The sequence below is a fragment of the Phodopus roborovskii genome, unplaced genomic scaffold (genome assembly GCF_943737965.1).
Source record: "Phodopus roborovskii unplaced genomic scaffold, PHOROB, whole genome shotgun sequence".
Lineage (NCBI taxonomy): Eukaryota > Metazoa > Chordata > Mammalia > Rodentia > Cricetidae > Phodopus > Phodopus roborovskii.
Window position 1 is genome coordinate 830,906 of NW_026126524.1, and position 22,890 is coordinate 853,795.

The 22,890-nt window shown below is 42.5% G+C and overlaps 1 protein-coding gene across 2 annotated transcripts in view; it reads left to right on the forward strand.

The window, feature by feature from the left end:
• The first annotated feature begins 382 nt into the window (after positions 1–382).
• Positions 383–22,890, forward strand: part of Dipk1a (divergent protein kinase domain 1A) — a 67,809-nt gene continuing 45,301 nt past the window's right edge. For both annotated transcript variants that reach the window (XM_051198017.1, XM_051198018.1), the window contains exon 1: positions 383–507. In XM_051198017.1, coding sequence (XP_051053974.1) covers positions 454–507 — 54 coding nt within the window. In that variant the 5' untranslated portion in view covers positions 383–453. The remainder of the gene's footprint in view (positions 508–22,890) is intronic.

Here is a 22,890-nt window from a genome sequence, read left to right on the forward strand (position 1 = left end):
GAGTCCAGGGAGGAGCGCGGGCCGCCACGCTCTGCACCGGGAGCTGCGAGTCTGGAACGGCGGAGAGGGCGCTCCACCGAGCCCACGCTCCGCGCACCCCTGCGCCGCTCGCCCGCGCCCCTCCCACGTACGCGCCTCCCCTTTAAGCACCACGGCGCAGGCGGATTTGTGTCGGCGGACGCCAGGCCTGGCTCCCCCCCTCCCTCCCTTTACGGCGGAGCCGGGCGCCCGCGCCTAGACAGCCTCGGCGGCTGCGGGTGGGGGCGGGGTCCCGCGCGCAGAGCCCGCCTCCGCCGCCCTCGCTCGCCGCAGCGCTGCCCGGTGGAGCGTGCACCGGGGGCGGGCCGTGGGCGGGCCGGGCCGGCGGGGCTGGGGCGGGGAGGCAGGCCGGCCGGCGGGCGGCCGCTCTCGGGTCCGCCTCCGACTGCGGCGCGGCGGGGCGATGTGAGTGCCATGGCGAGGAGTCTCTGCGCGGGGGCCTGGTTGAGGAAACCCCATTACCTCCAGGTAGGCCGGCCTGGCCCCGCCACGCGCCCTGCGCTCCGCTCCGTGCAGCACCGTGCGGAACTCCGCGCCGCGTCCTCCCTCCGCGCGCCCTCCGCCGCCTCCTGCGGACCGGTCGGCACCTGGCGGCGCGCCTTTCCCGGTCCCGATTCGCCCGGCTCCCCGCTCCCGCTCCCCGGGCGCCGCCCCAGCCCCGCGCCCCTCCGAGTCCTGGCCCGGGACGCGCCGCGCTCCCTCCCTCCTTCCTTCCCTCCCTCGCTCCTCGGCGTGCTCCCCCTTTCCTCCAGGGCCCCCAGACGTGCCATCCCCGACTCGGTGTCTCGGGTAGGAAAAGGTGGTGTGTCAGTCCTCCATATTTTAGAGAATCGTGACAGATTGTTACACCAGTGGGTCCCCAAGTCCCAGGCAGCGGCTGTGCCTCGTGCAGAACCCCTGGGCTTGGCGTTCCCAATCCTAACCCTGGTTGATTGAGGCGATGGGCATTTCGCTTTGGTCAAAGGAAAGGGAATAGTGACTGCTGCGCGGCTCTCCAGTCAGCTCCTCAGCAATGCGAACGCATTTCTCAAGTCACGTCGTGTGTACTGTTGGCGTGTTAATTCTTCATGATTCTGTGTTTCGCTGCCAGCCGGCTTTCGCTGCCTTCGTGCACTGTTTGGTCACCAGGGGGACCTAGTAGGCATTTGTGAGTAGCTGATTGCAAATCTATCACTACGACTACAGATCAATGCCCCACACTTGGTCAGCAGTGTTGTGTTAAGAGTCTTGATGGTATGGGAAGGCTATTTAGGGTCAGCTGATGGTGCTTCTTAGAAGTGTGAAAAAAATAGTTGAGAGGGAACCATCATAACCCAATAACACTTTGAAATGAGACCCTGAAAAGATGATTTGACAGTTCATGGTATTAAGAGGGTAAGACTGAATGTTCTGTTTGTAGCAGCACCCCCAGAAGTAGTTGTGCCTTGAGCACCAGTATCAGAAGCCAATTTCGAATTCCACCCTTTTCGGGTGACCCTTTATTGTTAAAGTATTTTGTCATATTTACAATCTAAAGTTAAACTACTTAGCTTTCTATTATTAGGGTTTTTTATGATAGAGTTTTAGACTTTAGTTGTTTTGGCTCTAAGTGATTCCCACAGATGTGAACACAAACACTCTTTGGCACACAGGTTTTCTGATTTGATTTAGTTGAGGCTATAGCTTGGAGGCCCCTAGGTTCAATCCCCATCACCACAAAAAAATAGTTTTACAAAAAGCTGTACTTCCATTAATGACAATGGTGTTGTAGTTTTCTGAATTTTCATTTTTTATCAATAATCAAATCAGGGTAAGCTTGCTAGTGGACCTTATTTAATACCAGCCCATGGGAGGCAGACCTCTGTGAGTTCAAGGCTAGCCTAGTCTACATAGCAAGTTCTAAACTAGCCAGGAATACATAGAGACCCTGTCTTTAAAAAAAATTAAGGTAAACTCAAAATTTATTTTTAAAGACAAGTTTTCATGTAGCCCAGATTGGCTTAGAACCAGACAGGTAGCTGAGGATGGCCTTGAACTTCTGATCCTCCTGCTCTGTTACTTTTTGTGTCTACAAGAGTGCAGAGGGCACAAGTCAGTATGTTCTTGATAGCCCGCTTTCCTGGCCTTTTTGTTTTGTTTTGCTGGATGGTTTCTCTCTGTAGCCCTAAACTCACTCTGTAGACCAGGTTGGTCTCAAACTCAGACACCCTCCTGCCTCTGCCTCCCCAGTGCTGGGATTAAAGGGGTGCATCACCACTGCCTGGCCTCCTCCCTGTTTCTGAGACCTCTCCAGTAGACCTCTCTAAATATGCTGGCCTGACTGGCTGGCCACTGAGCCCAGGGACCTCCCGTCTCCACTCATCTGGCCTTGGCATTGCAAGGGTGTGTAGGTGCTGGGCAGTAGGGTCAGTTCCTCATATTTGAGCAGTAATCCCTTAACAGACTGAGCTAGCTCCACAGCCCCAACTTTCCCTCTACTTTCCTTCTTCCAAGTTGTACATTTATCCCCAGCAGTGCATTAACTAACTAAATTTGATTTGTCATGGAGAGGGTTTATTTGCACTATCTTTTGGCAAAAGAAAATTAAAAACTTTCCCCTTAACAGATTATTTGTCATCTCTCTCTCCCTCCCTCTTTCTCTCTCCCTCCCCTTCCTTTTCCTCCCCTCTCTTTCCTCCCCTCTCCTCCCTCCCCCCTTCTCTCTGACTAAGGCTCAGTAGCTTAGTCTGGCTTGAGCTCTGACCTTCCTGCTTCTACCTGATAAGTGCAGGGAGTACACATGTGCCCCACTATACCTTACTATGGGGAAACTAATTATTATTTTATGTTTTGAGAGAATGTCTTATAATACAAATTCCTGTTGAATGGTTTCATTATCACTTTTGTGTTCTTTGAGATAAGGTCTTGCTGTGTATACCTGCAGGCTGGCTTGGTACTTGATAATGTAGTTTAGGTTGGCCTCAGACTTGTGGTGGACCTTCTGCCTTAGCCTCTCAAATAATGGGATGATAGGCATGCCCTGCCGAATCTATTAACTAGATAGTAGTAACATTTCTGCACACATACATTTTAAGTTACAGTGAGATAATCATTCAACAGGGGAGCAGATACTCTTCTTTTGTGGGTAGGAAACAGCTAGGTTCTCCATTTATTTCAAAGGGCAAGGGGGATAAAGGGGCCAGGTGGAGGAGATGGAGTTTTTATAGACCAGTTTTATCAATTTTCTTTTTCTTTCTTTCTTTCTTTCTTTCTTTTTTTTTTTTTTTTTTTTTTTTTTTTTGCTTGTTTGTTTGTTTGTGACAAGGTTTCTCTTAGCTCTAGCTAACCTGGAACTGCTCTGTAGACCAGGTTGGCCTCAAACCTGCCTCTGCCTCCCAAGTGAGTGCTGGAACTCAAGGCATGCACCACCACCCACTGGCTATATAGAGACCAGTTTTATATACTTGGCAGTTTTGCTGTTTGTCTCAACTGATTGGGGTCAAAGATTATTTATGTTCCAATTCTGGTCTTGGGGCTTTCGATTTTTTTTTTTCCTTAGCAATTTTTCTTTTTTTAGTTTTTGGAGACAGGCTTTCTCTGTGTAACAACCCTGGCTATCCTGGAGCTCTCTTTGTAGACCAGGCTGGCCTTGAACTCACAGGTATCTGCTTCTCAAGTGCTGGGACTAAATGGCACATGCCACCACACCTGACTAACAATTTTTTCTTTAAAATTTATTTTTCATACAATATATTTGATCATGTTTCCCCTCCTTGATCTATCCAACATTATATTCTTTTTCTTTCAAAAACAAACAAACTTATAACAAAAATTAACACAAACTATTGAGATAAAAACAAAACAAAATGAAGACATTTATTTTTATTATATGTATATGGATGTTTTGCCTGCATGTGTTATGTGCAACATGCTTGGTGCCTATGGAGGATGTCCACTGGAAGTGGAGTTATGGGTAGTTGTGAGCCAATATGAAGGTTCTAGAAACTGAACCTGAATTTTTTTTTTTATTTGTGCAAGAGCAGTAGCCATATGTCTAGTCCTTTTCCTTATAATTTAGAAGGGGAAACTTAAACATTTGATGTGTCAAGGAACTTCACTCACAGAATTTCAGAATTTCTGTTAGTCCTGATGTCACTTCTAGAAAGTTAAGCATCTTGAGCTAGTTTAAAATAAAACAGAAATTAAGTCCCCTCCTCTCCCCCCAAAAACTTAGTATATTGTAATTAATGTTATAATTTCTACCATAGGCTATCACAGGAGCCTGTAAGTATCTAACAACTGTGGCCATCTTTGTTGATACAGCCAAGGGTTTCTACTGCTTGTGAAGAAAAGAATTTAGGTTTTGTTGATGGGAGATGTCCTTCTGTATATGTGTTTCTCTTGTTGATTGGTGAATGGGACACTGTTTGGCCAACAGAGAAGGGAAGGTGGGAGGGGCTGGGAGATGAGAGTTCTGGGAAAGGTAGGCAGAGAGAGATAGTGAGGAGATGCCATGTAGTGGAGGAGGAAGGAGTAACAGGGCAGGACCTTTCTCTGGTGAGATGAGACCATGTGGAAATACTTAGATTGGTGGAAATGGGTTGATAATTGGGGGAGAGCTAGCCAGTAGGAACCCCTAGCCATTGGCCAGCAGTTTAATAATTAGTATAGCATCTCTTTATGTCTATTTGAAGCTGAAGTGGCAGCGGGACCTGGCAGGAGGGAAACTCCAGCTACATTCTGTATCATATAATGAGATATTATTTAGTAGTAAAGACTGAAATAGATTAGTAGTTGCTTAGAGTTGGGTGAAAATAAAGAGTGTCTACTAAGGGTAGGTTTTGTTTTGTTTTTTGTTTTTTTTTTTAGAAATAAATTCTGTAGTATCTGAGTTGTAATTCCGTAGACAGAAAACAAGGATGAGAGGAAGTAGAAAGGAAAGTGATCCATTGAGTGGATCCTCAGGACACTGCTTCTGCCCCCTTGCCACAGCTTTAACCGATGCCAGCTTTTTGGCACAGGCAGTAGTTGCTTCCAGGGCAGCAGTACAAGTACACTATGCAGCCCCTCTGCATAAGTTAGCTAATACACATGTACCTGAGCACTGGTTTTCCCATGTCAAGGCATCATTCTCAGAGCAGGCTAATGTATGACTTCTTTTGCCACTTTTTGTTGAAAAATTACTCTGGAAATAGCACTTTCTGTATGTGCCAAGTATTGTAGGTTGTTGAACAGGGTTAGACTCTTGACTCTTGGCTCAGAAACTTGTCTGTCAACCAGCTTAAATAAACCACTCTTAGTTGGTATTTCTCCTTCATTTACCACTAGAGCATAAACAGTTTGGGGCTGCTGGTCAGTGGTGGCACACGGCTTTAATCCCGCCACTCATGAGGCAGAGGCAGACGGAACTCTGGGATTTCCAGGCCAGCCTGGTATACAGAGCAAGTTCCAGGACAGCTAGGGAGGGCTACACAGTGAAACCCTGTCTTGAAACTCCCCTCCCCCCCAAAAAAAAGGCAGTTTGGGGTAATTTAGTATGCTTTGATTATACACATTCTTTGTTCCAGTTATTCTGCTCATGCTCTGTAATACAGGTGAAGATTGTGCAATTTTAAGGAAATTTGAAGTCTAAGATTTCTTCCTTTGAAGATTTTTTCAATCCCTTTAGGGAGAAGTTTTAAATTTTGAGATATTATCTCCAAAATGACTGCCCTAGCATTTTTACTAAGTGTTCAGTCAGGGCTGTCATGAATGAACGGATAAACATTTTTTGTTTTGTTGATTCTTTGAGAGAGTTTCCTGGAACTCCCTATATGTGGCCTTGAACTTGTGGCAGGCAGCTTTCCTTCTGTTGGGATTACATGTATGCACCACCATGTCAGACAATGGCCTGATCTAATTAGACTGCCGCTACTTAACATTTCTTCTGTTTGTTTCAGACAGAATTGTATGTTGACTGTTCTTGGTCTTCCTTCCTTTTCTTCTCAAGCATTGGTATGCCATCTATCATCTAAAATTCCTCATGCCTGGGAATTTAGCTTATATTAACACCATTTTTCAAATAGTTTGGTTCTTTGTTCCTTTCTATGGGTATTTTGTGGGTTTCGGTTCCAGGGACAGTTACTGACATATCAATGGTAGCTGTAACAGTGTTGACAAACACTAGAGTAAAAGCAATATGGTCTCCAGAAACTTGTGAGTCAACAGGTACTTAGAGTAGGTAGTTCTGTATTCCTAAAACTTGGCAGAGGGGCAAGCCCATGTGCTGACCTTTGCCTGGAATTGAATCTCTAGAGCTATAATTAGCGCTGAAGTTGTTTGTGCACAGAGAATGTCCATGACCTGTAGTGCTTTAAATTATAGTGTATGCCTACAGTTCCAGGATTTAGGAGGCTGAGAAAGAAGATTGAGAGTTTTAATATATTCTGGTGAAACACTGTCTCAAAAACAATCAAAATGAAGCCAAATTTAAGCATAGAGGCAACAATGATAAATTTTCTAGCAAATTCCATCCTTACCAATTTAACAGCTATTTTATTTTTATGTGTATTGGTGTTTTGTGCCTAGTGACTGTGGAGTCCAATAGAAAGTGTTGGATCTCCTAGAACTGGAGATACAGATGGTTGTCAGCCACCATTTAGGTGCTTGGAATTGAACCTAGGTCCTTTGAAAAAAGTATTCTTAGCTGCTGAGCCATCTCTCCAGCCCTCACAATACTTTTTGTTTGTTTGTTTTTCGAGATAGTCTTACTGTGTAGCACAGATTCTAATTGGTATTAATAATAAAAACCCAGAGACAGATATTGGGGTTAATGTTGAAGATCAGAAAAGCAGAGTGGCCAGTCAGTAGAGTCCTTATCTCTACCGTTGCTCAGACTGAAAGGGCGATCCTGTCCTCAGATTGTATCTCCAGACTGCATCTGTTCCCACAAAACCTCTGACTGCACTGAGGTCCTGTCTTTAAATTCCTCTCTAATGCTGGGATTAAAGGCCAGGGATCCCAAGTGCTGAGATCACTTTTGTGTGAGCTCTATTTCTCTTTCAGACCAGATCAATTTTATGTAGCCCAGGGTGGCCTTTTATTAACAGAGATCTGTCTGCCTCTGTCTCCCGAGTGCTGGGATTAAAGGTGTGAGCCACCACTGCCTGGCCTCTATGGCTATGGCTAGCTTTGTACTCTGATCTTCAGGTAAGCTTTATCTGTTAGATCTTAAACAAAATATCACCACATTAGTATTTAGCCCTCAATGACCTGAAACTCACTTTGTTGTCTTTGAACTCACAGAGATTGGCCTGCTGCTGCCTCTTGTGCTAGTATTAATGGTGTGCAGTACAACATCCAACAACCTAAATATTTTTAAATGTGCTTTGTGCACCCTGAGTGTATCAGACCTCAAATTTTTCATCTTGCAAAGTTGAAACCCCACCCATTGAACTACTCCCTATTTCCTTCTGGCTCCTACCCCACCCTAGTCCTTGGTAACCACATCCTATTTTCTGTTTCTGTTAGTTTGACTCTCTTAAAATACCTCACATAAATAGAACCCTACCGTATTTTTGCATCCGTTATCTCCCCTCCTCCTGCCTCTCCTTTTCTCTCTCCTGCTTCTTCCTTTCACTTCTTTTCTCCTCTCATCTCCCTTGGTTCCTGTCTCCTCTTTTCCTCCCCACTCTCCCTTTGCTTCCTCTCTCTTCTTGCCTTTTTTCCCCTTGTCTCACTGTATCTAGACCTGTCTGGCACTCAAGATCCTTGTGCTTCCACCTCCTCATTACTAAAGATAATTAATAATAATTCTTAACTTTTAATTTTATTTTTGAGCGTTTCATACATGTATGCAACTAAATATGGTCCCATCTACCTCCTACCCCCTACTTTCTCCTTCAACTCATCTCATATTTTCCCCAACATATGGTCCCATCTCAACTTTTTTTTTTAATAACCCAATAAATTTATTTGGTGTTGGTGTGCATGGGGTGTGGGGCTATCCACTGAAGCTTGGAAACCTCCCAGTGACCACTTCTCAAAACAGAATGAATAGGTCCAGAGTAAGAGTTGGGATCTATAGATTACCTACCCCATCTGTGATGGGAACTTGGCTGGCTTGATCTTGTCCAGAGCTTGTGCAGGTAACTTCTGCTGCTGAGAGTTCCTGAGTGCAATGCCATTTCCAGAGTTGGAATTTCTCAGCTCTCTTCCCATTCCACAGCTCTGGCTTTCATTCACCCCTTCTGCAGTGTTCCCTGAATCTTGCTGGTATAGGGTTGACATGGATGCCCATCATTCTCATCAATTACAAATCTCTTCATTGTCTGCAGTCCACTGCAAAAAAGCAGCTGCTCTGACCAGTGCAGAGAGCAGCCAGGTCTGCTGGTACCAGAGACTGGGAGAATGGGATGACTGTGGTAGTTATGTTGTTTCTTCTTGTGGTACTTAAACCCCAGGGCCTTACACACGACGTGCAAGTTCTACCAGTAATAACTACAGCCCTAGCTGAGTGTGGTGGTGCATGCCTCTATTCCCAGCACTCAGGACACAGAATTAGGTGAACCTCTTAGTTTGAGGTCAGTCTGATCTACAGAATGAGTTCCAGAACAGCCAAGGCTACACAGAGAAACCTGTCTTGAAAGCAGAACAAACAAACAAAAAGTAATAATAATATAGCCCCTTATCTTAATACCTTTCTGCATAGTTAAAAATTAATATTTCAGTTAGCACATAGAATAAAATATTTCATTGTAACATTTTAGTCTTTTTTATCATATGTGATTGTATTTTGTTTATATTCTTAATGTCTACAACCCTTTTTGTTTCCTTCTTCCTCTTTTCCTTTTCTGCCTCCTAAATATTACCTCTCTTGCATGTGTGTTTCTATAATATGAATATGAGAAAAATGAACAATACTTGGTTTTTCTTTCTCCTCTAGTTCTCCTTCTCCTTCCTTCAAATCCCTTCCTTCCTCTTAACTACATTCACAGCCCACATACAATGAATACTATTCTTCATATGGCCATTTTTTTTTTTTACATTTTTACCAGCAGTGTGCAGGTGTTCCAGTTTTCCCACACTCTTTTTAGCACTTAATTATTTTCTGTTTGGAGTGGAGTAGCTATCCTCGTGAAAGGTGGTAGCTCATTCAGGTGCTGAGTTTTGTTTTCTTCATGACTAGTGATATTGAGCATCTTCTTGTATGTTTGCAGACCATTGTATGTCTTTTTTAAGGAGCAGTTCCTTCTTGATTTATTGCTTCAGTATGATGTTTTTCAGTGGGACTGTGGGTTATTGTAAACATTCCTCTTTCTTTACAAATAACAGACATTTCTGAAAGAAAGGTTTTGGGTGTGCTTACAACCTTCTGAATGAGTTAGTGCACAGACACCACGTCAGTTATTAGGTTATTAGGTTTTACTGTCAGTGCCACATCTCACTCCTCACTCTGCATTTCTTGAACATCAGGCAGGATGGATCTCTGAGTTTGAGACCAGCTTGGTCTACAGAGTGAGTTCCAGAATAGCCAGGATAAAAAGAAACCCTGTCTTAGAAACCAGAAAAGGGGTGGAGCGGGGGAAGGAAGGAAAAAAAAATCAGAGCTCCTTTCTTGCCAGTCTAGAAACCCTTGCTTGGATCTAATTTTATTTTTACTTATATTTAGTTTTTTAAAAGTTTATTTACGTAGCTGGGCATCAGTGGCACATGCCTTTAATCCCGCACTTGGGAGGCAGAGGCAGGACGATCCCTGTGAGTTCGAGGCCAGCCTGGTCTGCAGAGCAAGTTCCAGGACAGCCTCCAAAGGCAATACAGAGAAACCCTGTCTCTAAAAAATACCAACAAAAAAATTATTTACTTTTATTTTATGTGCATTGAGATTCTGCCTGCAGGTAACTTCTGTATGAGGGTGTCAAATCTTGGAGTTACAGAAAGTTGTTAGCTGTCATGTGAGTGCTGGGATTTGAACCCAGGCCCTTTGGGAGAGCAGTCAGTGCCCTTAACTGCTGGATTTGAACCCAGGCCCTTTGGGAGAGCAGTCAGTGCCCTTAACTGCTGAGTCATCTCTCCAGCCCTATATTTAGTTATTTTTAAGACTCGGTTTCTCTCTAATACATAGTTCTATTACATAGATCAGGCTGGCTCTCTGGGATTTAAATAATGCACCACCACCTAGCAGGCTGAGGTATCATGTTTTTTAATCTCAGCACTCAAGAGGCAGAAGTGGACAGATTTCTGTGAGTAGGAGACCAGCCTGATCTATAGAGTGAGTTCCAGGACAGCCAAGGGTATGTAGAGAGACCCTGTCTCAGAACAAACAAACAAAAAACAAAAGTAATTTATCACAAAACCTGGCCAAGAGCACTGTTTCTTAATCTCAGTATCACTGACATTTTGGACTAGTTATTTTTTGTTGTGTAGGGTTCTATACTGTAATATTTAGCAACATCCCTGGTTTATATCTATATGCTACTGATATCATCCAGTAGTGGCAGTCAAACATTTCTTCAGCATTGCTAAATGTCTTTGGTGGGAGAAAAAAAGCAATTGAATATAGTTATGAGAATAAGAGGATTCACTGTGCTTTTCTTTCACATTTTATGTAGGTTTATTTGCTTTGTTTGTTTTGTGTTTAGAGATGGGGTTTCTCTGTGTAACAGCGCTAGCTGCCCTGGAACTAGTTCTGTAGACCAGGCTGGCTTCACAGAGATCAGCCTGCCTCTGCCTTCCAAGTGCTGTGATTAAAGGTGTGCACCATCACCACCGTACCTGGCTTACAATAACTTAAGTATGATTAGAAATGTGTCAACTGTCTAGAATGATATTAAGAGATAGAATGAGATTTGAAAGAGTTAGAGTTTTGTTTTATGTTTGTTTGTTTGAGATAGAGTCTCTCTGTGTTAGAATAGAAGGGTTTTGGGGTGGTACTTTATGTTTCAGAGGGAAGTAGGAGACCATCACCATCATAATGATGATCTTGGCAGTAGGCAGGCTTGGTGGCTGAAACAGCTGAGAACTCACATGGAGAGAATAAACTCAAAATGTCAAAGGTCTTCAAGCTTTCAAAACCCACTCCCAGTGATGTACCTCTAGTAAGGCCACACCTCCCAGGCCTCCCCAAACAGGTCAACCAAGTTCCAGACATTCAAATGGAATTTATTCAAACCACAGCTCTTATTGCTCAGGCCAGCCTTGAACTTGCAATGTAGCAGATGATAACCTTGAACTTCTGGTCCTTCTGCCTCTACCTCCTGAGTGCTGGATTATGCATAAGGTTTATGAGGCACTAGGGATTGAATCTTAGGTCTCAAGTATGCTGGGCAACCATTCAACTGAGCCCCATTCCCAGCCCCATGAAAAATCATATTTGAAGTAATTTATGGGAATGTATTTGCATTCCAGGGTTCTGACACCAATTGCCACAGATTTAGCTGCTGAAATAAAGTTGAGTTATTTGTGATTTCAGTTCTATAGGTCACATGTCTGGGCACAGTGTGACTCATTTGGCTCTTTCTCTGTTCCAGGTTTCACAAGGATGAAGTTAAGGTCTCTAGGCCTATTTCCAGAGTTCTAAGAATAAATTGGTTTTCAGACTCCTTTAGTATGTTATCAGAACTTATTTCCATGTGGTTGTGGGACTGAGGCTCTCAGTTCTCCATGGTGGCTTCTGGATGGTTGTTCTTAACCTTCCACATTCATGACTCTCTCATCTTCTGAACTCAGCAGCAGTGGATGGGACATTGTCTCAAGTGTCTGCAGCTTCCCTTTTTGTTTGTTTTTCCTTCTCCCTTTTCATCTAACTCCTCTGCCCTCTGGTCCCAAGGCTTGTATAATTAACTACATTGAGTCCACCAGGACAGCTTCTTTCAAAGTCTTCTGATAAGCAACTGCATTCATCTGTAGAGTCCTAGGACAGTTCCTCGATTAGTGTTGATTGAGTGACCAGGGAGTAGGAACCCTGAAGGACATTTTTGGAATTCTTTCTGCTAAAGACAGATGTGTGGATTCTAAGACTTTAAAAGAAAACATTCATTTCCAAAAATGTTTTATTTCTTTCTTAGTAGTGTTAGGTTTATTGTGGTAGCAGGACTAGGGATGTAGGTCTGTGGTGGGGTACCTGCTAACCAGGCACAGTCCTGTTCCTTCCAGCACTGGGGGAAAGGTGGCACCAAAGGAGAGATTTTAGAAGGAAGCTACGTATTTCACAATGCTGTCCACAGTAATTACATTACACAACCAACTTGGATGCCAACAGCGGAGATACAGATAAGAACAAATTTGGTATGTGTACACTGATTTTTTTTTTTTCTTTAGCCATAAAGAAGAACCAAGTCAGCCAGGAGGTGGCCTTTAGTCTCAGCACTGGGAAGGCAGAGGCAGGGGGTTCTGAGGTTGAGGCCAGCCTGATTTATAGTGTGAATTCCAGGAGACCAGGGGCTATACAGAGAAACAATTGTTTTAAAAAACAAACTGATGAAGAGGAGGAGAAAAAGAAGGAAGAAGAAGAAAGAAAACAGAACCACCAAGTCATTGCTTGCAAGAAAATGGATGCAACTGGAGAGCCTCATGTTAAGTGAACTAAGACAATCTCAGAAAGTTAAATACTGATTTTTTTCCCTCTACTTTGTGGTTCCTAGACAGTATATAGCTATGTAAAACTGTATATGTGTAGTTTTAAAAAGAGAAAGAACTGTGTATGTATTGACCTGGCAATTACTATGGGAAAGTTTGGGGTATTTATGACAAGAGGGAAAATGCAAATACCAAATTTGGAAACTCTTGTTTTTACAGTAGTCAGTGCTCAAATCTTTTGTATATTCATGCAGACTAAAAACTACATGAATTCAGCATAACTTTTGATCTTCCACTGGCTGGCCTAGAATGGCCTACTCCACCAGTTTAAGCCATCCTCCTTGATTTAACATCATCTTTCCCAAAGTACAAATCTTCCTGTGCCTCCCTTCAGTGAGCTCACTTCCCCAGTTCCCTTCCTTTACCCTGCCTTTTATTCCTGCCACTACCACCACAGACACAGTCTATTCCATCAGTCTTGACTTTTCTAAACATACCAGAATGCCACTTAACTCTCCCATGTCCACTGTCCTTTCCTCTTTAAGTTAACGTTTTAAATTTTGCAGTGTTGTAGATTGAACCCACAGAATGTGAATGCTAGACAAGTACTCTCTTGTGACCACACCCCTGCTGCTCTATCATGTGACCTGAGACCACACCCCTGCTGTTCTACCATGTGATCACACCCCTGTTCTACCATTTCCTCTATGTCCTGTAGTTCTTCCTCCACTGAACCTTCACATCTGCTTATCTGTTTTATTCTCAACTTATCTTTTAACTCTCAATTTAAAGAGGAAGTGACCTTGTGTCAGCTTCCTCTTTTGTTTGTCCCAGACTCTAAGCAAGTGATATCTAGCACCCGAGTTTCGTAAATGCTACTGAAGAATTGGGAATTTTCTTATCTTTTTCTCAAAGTTGTGAGCTCCTTGAGAGCTGAAATGTCAGTTTCCTCTTTTTGTCCATTATGCCTGGCTCAGAACAGGAGGCCAACTGTGGAATACAGTGAATCTGCTTAAACATTTATAGAGATATGGAGGGGATTTACTGGGGAGTGGAGGAAGGGTGTTTTATTTGTTCATTTGCTTGTTTGAGAAAGGTTCTTGTGTGTAAACCAGGGTGGCTTGAACTCAAGTGATTCTCCTGCCTCTTGGACTGGGATCACATACATGCACCACTATAGCTGCTTCAAGAAAAAGAACTTTATGGAATTGGTTAGATGCATTAATTCCTTATGTCAAGGAATGTATACATAGTAAGTAAAAGTGCATAGCTGATCATAAAAAAACAAGTCATAAGTGCTTCCTTCCACCTCACTCTGACCTGCTTTACTCCCAAAGCATTTGTCTTAATTGGTAACTACACCTCTAACTTCTAACTGTGTCTCGAAAGAATATTGTATATATCCTAGGAGCCACCTAATATGAATGTGGATGCTGGAAGAAATTAATAAAATATACAATAAAGAAAATTTCATATATTTTTGTTACGATAGATGATTTTCTGTATTTTATTTGTGGGTTTTTTCTTTTTTCCTTTTTTGAGGCTTGTAGTTCTGGAACTTGCTGTGTATAGTATTCTGACCTTTAACTCACAGAATTCTACCTGAGTCCACCATGCTCATGTGAATAATGCTACTTCATTTTTAACTCTATATTTTCACTCAGATATATATTTGTGTGTGTGTGTGTGTGGTTGTATATATGCCATATTAGAGATATGGAGGTCAAATTGTTGCAGGATTTATTTTTTTTCCTTCCAATTTATTGTTTCAGATTATCAGGCACATTTACTCTCTGAACCATCTCACCAACCCAGGAAATCTTAATTAAATTCAGTGAAGCATGAAAATAAAGAAACATTGAACAGATATGAAAGGTAGCTGGGGACTTCAGAGGAATGGGCTTCGAAGATAACAGAGTGGGGATATGATCAAAGTACATTATGTATCTGTATGAAATTGTGCAAGAAAAAATAAATATGAAAACTATAAATGGTATTACATTATATAGGTTGTTGTTTTTTCTATGAAATAAAACCTCCCTCATAAACCTGAGACCCACAGACTTTAACAGTTGCCTCTGGTATTAAGTTCATTGTCAGGATTTTTCCTTTCCCAGAGAACACCACATATTTGCCACTAGGGAAGAAAATGTGGCATTTGCAAATTTCCTAGGTTTGCTTGCTTTTTGACATTTCTGTCATGATTTAATGATTTAAAACTAGTCCTAAGAAAATACGAGCCATGTTTGGGAGCATCATAGGCCATCTTCCCTGAGTTTCCCTATTGAAAGTTACCTGGCTACACTCAGCTCTAGGTGCAGACATTTCTACCCCTAACTCCAAGTGAAGTGGATTAGTTGAAGAGCATCAAACCATTTGAGTAAATGAAATGACTCTCACCTCCAGAGAGAGTGTCGAAAGGAACAACTGGATGTCAGTTGACATTGTGTATTTCTAAAAGGCAAAGTAGCATACTGCAGTGTATGTCTTGAGACCCAACATAATGAAAGTTTGTTCTGGCCTAACATGAAAGACATCTCTAATTTTAGAGTTCCCTAAAATGTGATTCTATAAATACTATTCAGTACAGACCTAGTTTATATGCTAAGGTTACATTTCTTCTGACCCTTGGGTCCCCAGGCTTTCAATATTAATAGCAACTGAATACTCTTCTCATAAACCATCAATTCTTCATAATCAGAGTACTGGATGTCCTGCTATAATTTCTGTTTCCTTTGGGCATAGAGTGGGGTTTGGTTTTGGTTCCTTTTAAAAACAAACAAAAAGCCAGGCAGCGGTGGAGCACACCCTTAATCCCAGCACTTGGGAGGCAGAGGCAGACAGATATCTGTGAGTCCGAGGCCAGCCTGTTCTACAGAGCTACCCAGAGAATCCCTGTCTTGAATAACTTTGTAGCTCAGGCTGGCCTGGAACTAGGCTAGTCCTGCTTCAGCCTCCTGAGTGTTGAGGTTAAAGGAGTACATCCCTATCCCTGGCTTTCCTGTGCTGCAGGCTGTTCTCTGGTTGTTGCCCAGCTCTTCTGTTCTCTTTCAGGGATCTCAGTAAGAACAATTTTTTTCCCTAAGTGTTTTCGAATTGCCTTTACTCTTTTTTGTTTTGTTTTGTTTTTTGTTTTCCCTGGCACAACATGCCTTTGTCATAGAGCTTGTCTTTTTAAAATTAGAACCAATAACCCTCCATTCTCCAAATCATGGATTTTTCTGGGCTTACAACACACCATCTCCCTAGGATTCCCTCATCTCTCTGGACTGGACTCACTGTTTTTAGGATCCTGAGTTTTCCTGTCCTGGTTTATGCTGTCACCTTGCTGGCATGCATCCTGAAATAAGTTCTTTAGGAAGGATGTGAACCTTGGAGTGCTTTCATGTCTAAAATTGAGTTTGTTATATTCTAGTTCCTATTTGTTATTGAGCAGGGTTCTGAAAATTTGAAAACATGGCTTCCTGTCTACCTACTATCATCTTTGTTGCCAAGGAGCCAGTTTAAGTCTCAGTCCTTTGTATGAGATCTGGCTACATCTTTTTCTTTTTTTATAGTTGTTATGAATTCCCTAGGAAGAGGGATTTTTACAGACTGTATATTGTATTGGGCAGGAGCTGTGCCCTTTGGATAGTTTGTTTGTTAGTTTGAGATAGTGTCTTGCTATCTCTTCTGTCTACTTCTGCCTCCTCCTGTCTACTTCTGCCTCCTTCTGCCTCCCACACACTGGGATTACAGGCATATGCCCCTGTGCCCAACATCACTTCAGGCCATAAAACTTAGAACTTTCTTACTTCAGCTCCAGGCTGTGCTCACTTAATAGTTTATTGTATTCTTCTGTTTCTTCTTTCTGGGGCTTTTGTTGGATAATGTGTCTCTTGGATTGGTTCCTTGTGTCTTCTTACTTTGCTACGTCCATCTTTGTATCCTTTTTCACAAGATGTCCAAAAGTAACTTGGGGAGGATAGGGTTTATTTCCCCATACAGGTTAAAGCCCATCATGAAGGGAGGCACGAAGCAGGTGCTGTGGAGGAATACTGCTTATAGCCTTTGCTGGCATGCTCAGCCTTTCTCCTCTAGTCCAGACCCTTCCAACTGCTTAGGGATGGCACTGCCCACATGAGCTTCACCTTCCTGTACCACTTAGTAATTTAAAAAATGCCCACAGATATGCCCACAAGCTAATTCAGGGAGGCAGTTCCTCACCTGAGGCTCCCTCTTTTCAGTGTGTCAAGGGGACAGCCAGGAGTAATCATCATGCAGGGTCTTGTGAATCCCAGGCTAGCCTTGAAATTGTCATATAACTGAAGGTGACCATGAATTCTTTTCTTAAAAAGATAAAAACAAGTGTGTGTATACTCGTGTATTTCAAATGCTCGAGCCACCGTATGTAAGTGGAGGTTAGAGGACAGTTCTCAGGAATTGATTCCCACTTTGTACAATGGGTTCTAGGGATCAAACTGAGGTCATTAGGCTTGCACGGCAAGTGATTTTAACCACTGGGCCATCTCCATAGCTAGCCAGACCTTGAATGTCTTACCCTCCTGCTTCCTCCACATACATACATATGTCTGGTTTATGTAGGACTGGGTATCTAACCAGCAATGCATGCATGATAGGAGAGTACTTAACAACTGAGCTACATTCCCAGCCCTGTGTTCTGTGCGTGGATTTTTATCTTTAGGATTTTGATTATGGGTTCCCACCCTCCTCAGCTGCTTCTTTGCTCTGGTTCTGCTGAAGATCAAAACCTAGCTTTGCTAGACAAGTGTTCTACTGCGCAATGTGTTTACAGTTTTCACATTAATTTTAAAGAATGTTTTATTTTCACTTTAGTGTGTTTTATTTTCATGTGTGTTTTCGTGGATCTTATTTTTCATGCCCCTGGATTTCCTCATGTACCTATTGGGCTTTGGGATTTGTTTCAGAAAGGATTGAGTAACTGGTGTGGTAGAACTTGTTCTGTTTTTTTCAGTAGAGTTGTGTGGTGGCTGGTTGAGTCCCCTCTAAAGCCAGGATGTAGTGGTTGTTGCTTTGCTTTATGGTCCTATGCTTCTTGTGCCATTGGAGTACTTCCTCTGGTCATCCTGTACCCACATAGATGCTTTGCCTTTCTCAGGTCCTCTTTTCTTCAGAAATCCCATTTTTCTTTTCTTTCCTTTTTGGCTTTTAGAAACAAGTTTTCACACCGTAGCCCAGAATGGCCTGGTATTTACTATGTAGCATGGGCTGGTCTCAACCTCTCAGGAAATTCTCTTGCTCTGCTAAGTGCTGGGGCTATAGGCATGAGGTAGCAGGCCCAGCCAGAAACCTGGGGTTTTGTTTGTTTGTTTGTTTATATGGTTGTGGTTGTTATTGTTGTTGTTTGGCTGATCTCTGTTGAGTGGAGGAAGCAATCAGCATGCCAAGCTGCAAGGTCCAGTTACAGCTACTCAAATATTCTTGCTGTCACCAGACTCACTTGCTCATGCCTGTCATCTTTCCTGCTGGTTGATACCAAGCCTAACACCCTCAGGTATCCCAAGGTTGGCTCTCTGGATCCCTTTAAGTTTCCCACAGCAGTTTGGCTTGCAATTCCTGTAGGCTGTCTGATGGAGTATTCTGGGCAGTGGCTTATTCCTTCATCTATTAACAGTATTACACTTGCTTTTTTAATTCTTCTATTTCACTAGGACTTTTACACAAGTGACTGTCCTACTTTTTTGTTAATGTTAGCATTTTATTGCTTCTTTTGCTTATTTGAATACAGTGTGGCAAGCTGTATAAATAGCAAACATATATCTTCCATCTAACATCTTGAATTGAAAGTCCTGATATGAAATTTAATCTTTCTGTTTGAATATTTACCTGCCCTATTTATCCTCATGCCTGCAGTGTAATTAGTTGTTGCAGAATTAGTAAGTTATTTCAATAAAACAAGGCAAGAGAATTAGAGTAAATAGCCTTAGATTGCATCAGACTGGAAAGCTTCTGCAAGGTAAAGGAAGAAGTCACTTTGATGAAGAGACAGCCTAGAATATGAAAGAAAACATTTACAAAGTGTGTGTCTTACAAGGGTTAGGACCCAGAATATTTAAGGAAAAACTTGATAGCTAGGGGAGTGGGGAGACAGCCCAATGTGCAGAATATTTGTATGATGGCGTGAGTTCAGATCCCCAGCCCCACATTAAAGCCAGTGAAGGCAGAGTACATCTTTAACCCCATGGTGAGGTGTGGGGACAGCTGGGGGTTCACTGGCAAACAAGTCTAGCTGAAACTGATTCAAAAAGGTAGGGATTGATAGACAAAGACACCAGGTGTCACATCAACCTCTGTGTTCCAGATGGGTGTTGTGAGTGCACATGCATGCTCTCTCTCCCTCTTCCCCTCCCCCTCCCCTGTCAATGGCCCCAAACTCAAATAACTCAATGAACCTAAACAGATATTTTTCAAAAGAATATGTACAGGTATAGGGGAAGTGCTCCATATAACTAAATGGATGGTTACTACTGATGTCAACTTGACAGGATCTAGATTATAATAACCTAGGAGAAAAACCTGTAGTCATGCCTGTAAGGAGTTTTTTTTTTTTAATAATTTATTGATTTTTATATGCATTGGTGTTTTGCCTGCCTGTGTGTCTGTGTGTGTGAGGTTGTCAGATCTTGGAGTTACAGATAGTTGTTAGCTGGCATGTGGGTGCTGGGAATTGAACCCTGGTCCTCTGGAGGAGCAGCCAGTGCTCTTAACCACTGAGCCATTTTTTCCAGCCCCCTGAAGGAGTTTTCTAGATGGGTTAAATAAGGAGAGAAAAATTTAATGTTGGCAGTACCATTCCATGCACAGGGGCCTGGACTGAATACCAAACAGAAAGGAGAATGTGTGAGACAATTGTGAGCTGCCACATGCATGCTGGGAAACAAACCTGGGTCCTCTGGAAGAGCAGTCAATGCTCCTAACCACTGAGCCATCTCTCCAGCCCTAGAAAGGAGAATGTGAACTTGGCACCAACATTCCCTTTTCTCTGCTTCCTGATTGTGGGCACAATGTGAGCAACTTCTCTGCCATGATGGACTACTGTCTACTGAAGGCTAAAATAACCCTTTCCTTAAGTTAGATATTTGATTACAGTAATGAGGAAAATAACTAATGCACTAGCCAACAGAGAAATGAAAAAACAAAACCATGATGGAATATGCCTTCACTTCAGGATAGGGGAGATAGCTCAGTGATAGATTGTTTGCCTCACAAGCATGAATACCCAAGTTTAATTCTTAGAACCTGTGTGAAAGGTTGGCGGTGGTGATGCATACTTGTAATCCTAGTAACTGGGAAGGTGAAGTTTGAAGATTAGCCATTTTAGCTTAATCTGTGAGCCCTGTGTCCCAGTGAGAGACTATTCCAGAAAACAAGATGGACAGTTCTGAGAAGCAACAGCCAGGGTTGATCTCTGGCTCACACATGCACACACAGACACACACACAGACACACACACAGACACACACACACACACACACACACACACACACACACACGAGCAGGGTCTTAAAATTAATGGGAAGTTTTACTTCTTTATGCCTTATTTCTATGGCCAATACTATAACAATACTTCTCACTTTACTCATAATGCTACTTATACTTTGGTTCATATTTATGTCCTATAAAGGATTTTTATATTAATAGAATGAACTGATTGTGCATTTCATCAGCTTTTAAATGGCATTGGTTGAAATGGACTTGTGAGATAACTTATCCCCCTAGGACAGAGAAGGGATAAACAAAACTTCTTAGTCCATTATGGCAGGGAATTAGGTGAATTTATAATCCTTAATTATCATCATTAAAGCAATAGTCTAATTTGCTCCAGTCTGATTCTTAGCTTTCAAGTGGAGTTGCTCTTTTGATGGATATTGTGTTGCTATTTTATGCACCTGGTTTTGCACTTGTCCTGTCCTCATCAAAAAATATTCATTATTCAACTGCTCACTGACCTGGATTCCCTGTGCTTGAACTGACACGTGCACCTTGACTTTTTTGTTTTGAAATAGTCTCTATCCCAGGCTGGCCTTAAGCTTAATATGTAGCAAAGGATGATCTTGACCTTCTGGTCCTGCTTTTAAACTCTCAGGTGCCAGGATTACTGGTAAGTGCCACCACACCTGGTTATTATCACTATGCCAGGTGGGTTTATATGGTACTAGAGGTCCAGCATGTCAAACACCCTGTCAGTTGATCTATAGTCTCAGCCATACTTTGACTTTTTTGTATGTTTTAGACAGGGTCTCACAAGGAAGCCCGGCCTCGCCTAAAACTCACTATGTAGACAGGCTGGCCTTGAACTCACAGAGGTCCACCTGCCACTCTCTCCCAGTACTACCTCACCTAGCAGTTCAACTTTGACTTTTATCTTGGTATGGGTTTTCTTTTCAGAGAATAGCATGAATAGTTTACAGAAATCAGTTTTGAGATATTTCAGTCCCCTGTGTGCCTTTCCTCTGAGTGTGTCTGTGATGAACATTTGGGCTCTCCTACCCTTCCCCGTACAGGTTGCTGCTTTCTCACTTTTGCAAAAAGAAAGTCAAGAGATCCTCCAGGGTCTTATAAAGAAGGCTCCTTGATCCTTGCCCTGTTGAAAACTCTACCAGAATGCCAAAGGGCAATTGAAAATATTAGTGCGAGGTGGGACATGATGCATGATTTTCAGGTAAGAGCACTAGCTGGGGAACCTGATGGCTTGAGTGGGAGCCAGGAACCTTTGGAAAAATGGAAGAAACTGACTCCAGAAAAGTGTTCCCTGAAGATATGGACCTGAAAGAGCATGCTCTTCAAAAATAAAAATAAATAAGTAGAATTGTATCAAAATTGAATTCTTGCTTTATAGTAAACCTTATTGAAAAGATAAGAGAACAACCAGGAGTTGTGACACTGTTTACTGAGTTTGAGGCCAGCCCAGCCCCTGTAGCAAGACCTCATCTTAGTCAATCAATGGAAAGATATCTGACAAGAGACTATTATGTATTCTATGGTATGTGCTGGTTTGAATGAGAATGGCCCCTGTTGGTTCATGTATTTAAACACTTAATCCTCAGTTGCTGGAATTGCCTGGGAAGGATTACTAGATGTGGCCCTGTTAGAAGATATGTCCCTGGGCTTTGAGTTTTCAAAGACCCACAGCATTTCAGTCAGCTCTCTGCCTCCTGTATGTGGGTCACATGAAAGCTCTCAGCTGGTGCTCCACAGCTGGGCCTGCTAACCTGCTGCCATGCTCCCCACCATGATAGTCATGGACTCACTCTCTGAAACTGTGAGCCCACAATTAATTTACTTTTTATGTAAATTGCCTTGGTCTCTTCACAGCAATAAAAAAGTAACTAAGACCAAAATGGGCATGTCCTTTCAAGGTCTGTAAAGAATTGTGTAGGGATTTTGATGGGGATTTTGTTGAACCTGTAGATTACTTTTGGTAGGATGCCATTTTAACTATGTTAATCTTACCGATCCATAAGCATGGGAGAGCTCTCCATCCTCTGATATCTTCCTTAATTTCTGTCTTCAGAGACTTGAAGTTCTTGCTACACAGGTCTTTCACTTGCTTGGTTAGAGTTACCCCAAGATATTTTATATTACTTGTGGCTATTGTGAATGGTGTTATTTCCCTAATTTTTTTCTCAGCTTGTTTGTCATTTGTATATAGGAGAGGTACTAATTTTTTTTTTTTTTTTTAGTTAATCTTCTATTCAGCCATTTCACTGAAGGCATCCCTGGTAGAATTTTTGAAGTTGCTTCTGTATACTATCATATCATCTGCAAATAGTAATACTTTTTTATATGTGTATGGGTTTTGGTTTTTGAGACAAGAGTTTTGTTTGTTTGTTTATTTTGTTTTGTTTTTTGAGACAGGGTTTTTCTGTCCTGGAACTTGCTCTGTAAACCACGCTGGCCTCCAACTCATAGTTATCTGCCTAGCTCTGCCTCCCAAGTGCTGGGATCAAAGGTGTGTGTTACCGCTGCCAGACTGAGACAGGATCTTCCTATGCTAGTCTGGCTTTGAACTTCTTTGTAGGCAAGGTGACTTGAATACCATTTCCTCCTGCTTCCTTCTCTCAGTGCTAGAATTACAGGCATCACCATGCTCAGAGAATTTATTAGCATTTAATGAACTCTTGTCCACACTTTCAAGCCACCAAGGCATAGGTACCCCAAGATCCGAAAACCTCCTCAGCCCTTCTACTGAAGAATTGGCCTTGGAGATCACAGGCTGTACAGGGAGCATTTTCATCAAATTTCAGTGGCCTGATAGCACCAAGTCAGTGACAGTGGAGGGTAGCCCCAGGCTGTTTGTGTTTGTTTGTTGTTTGC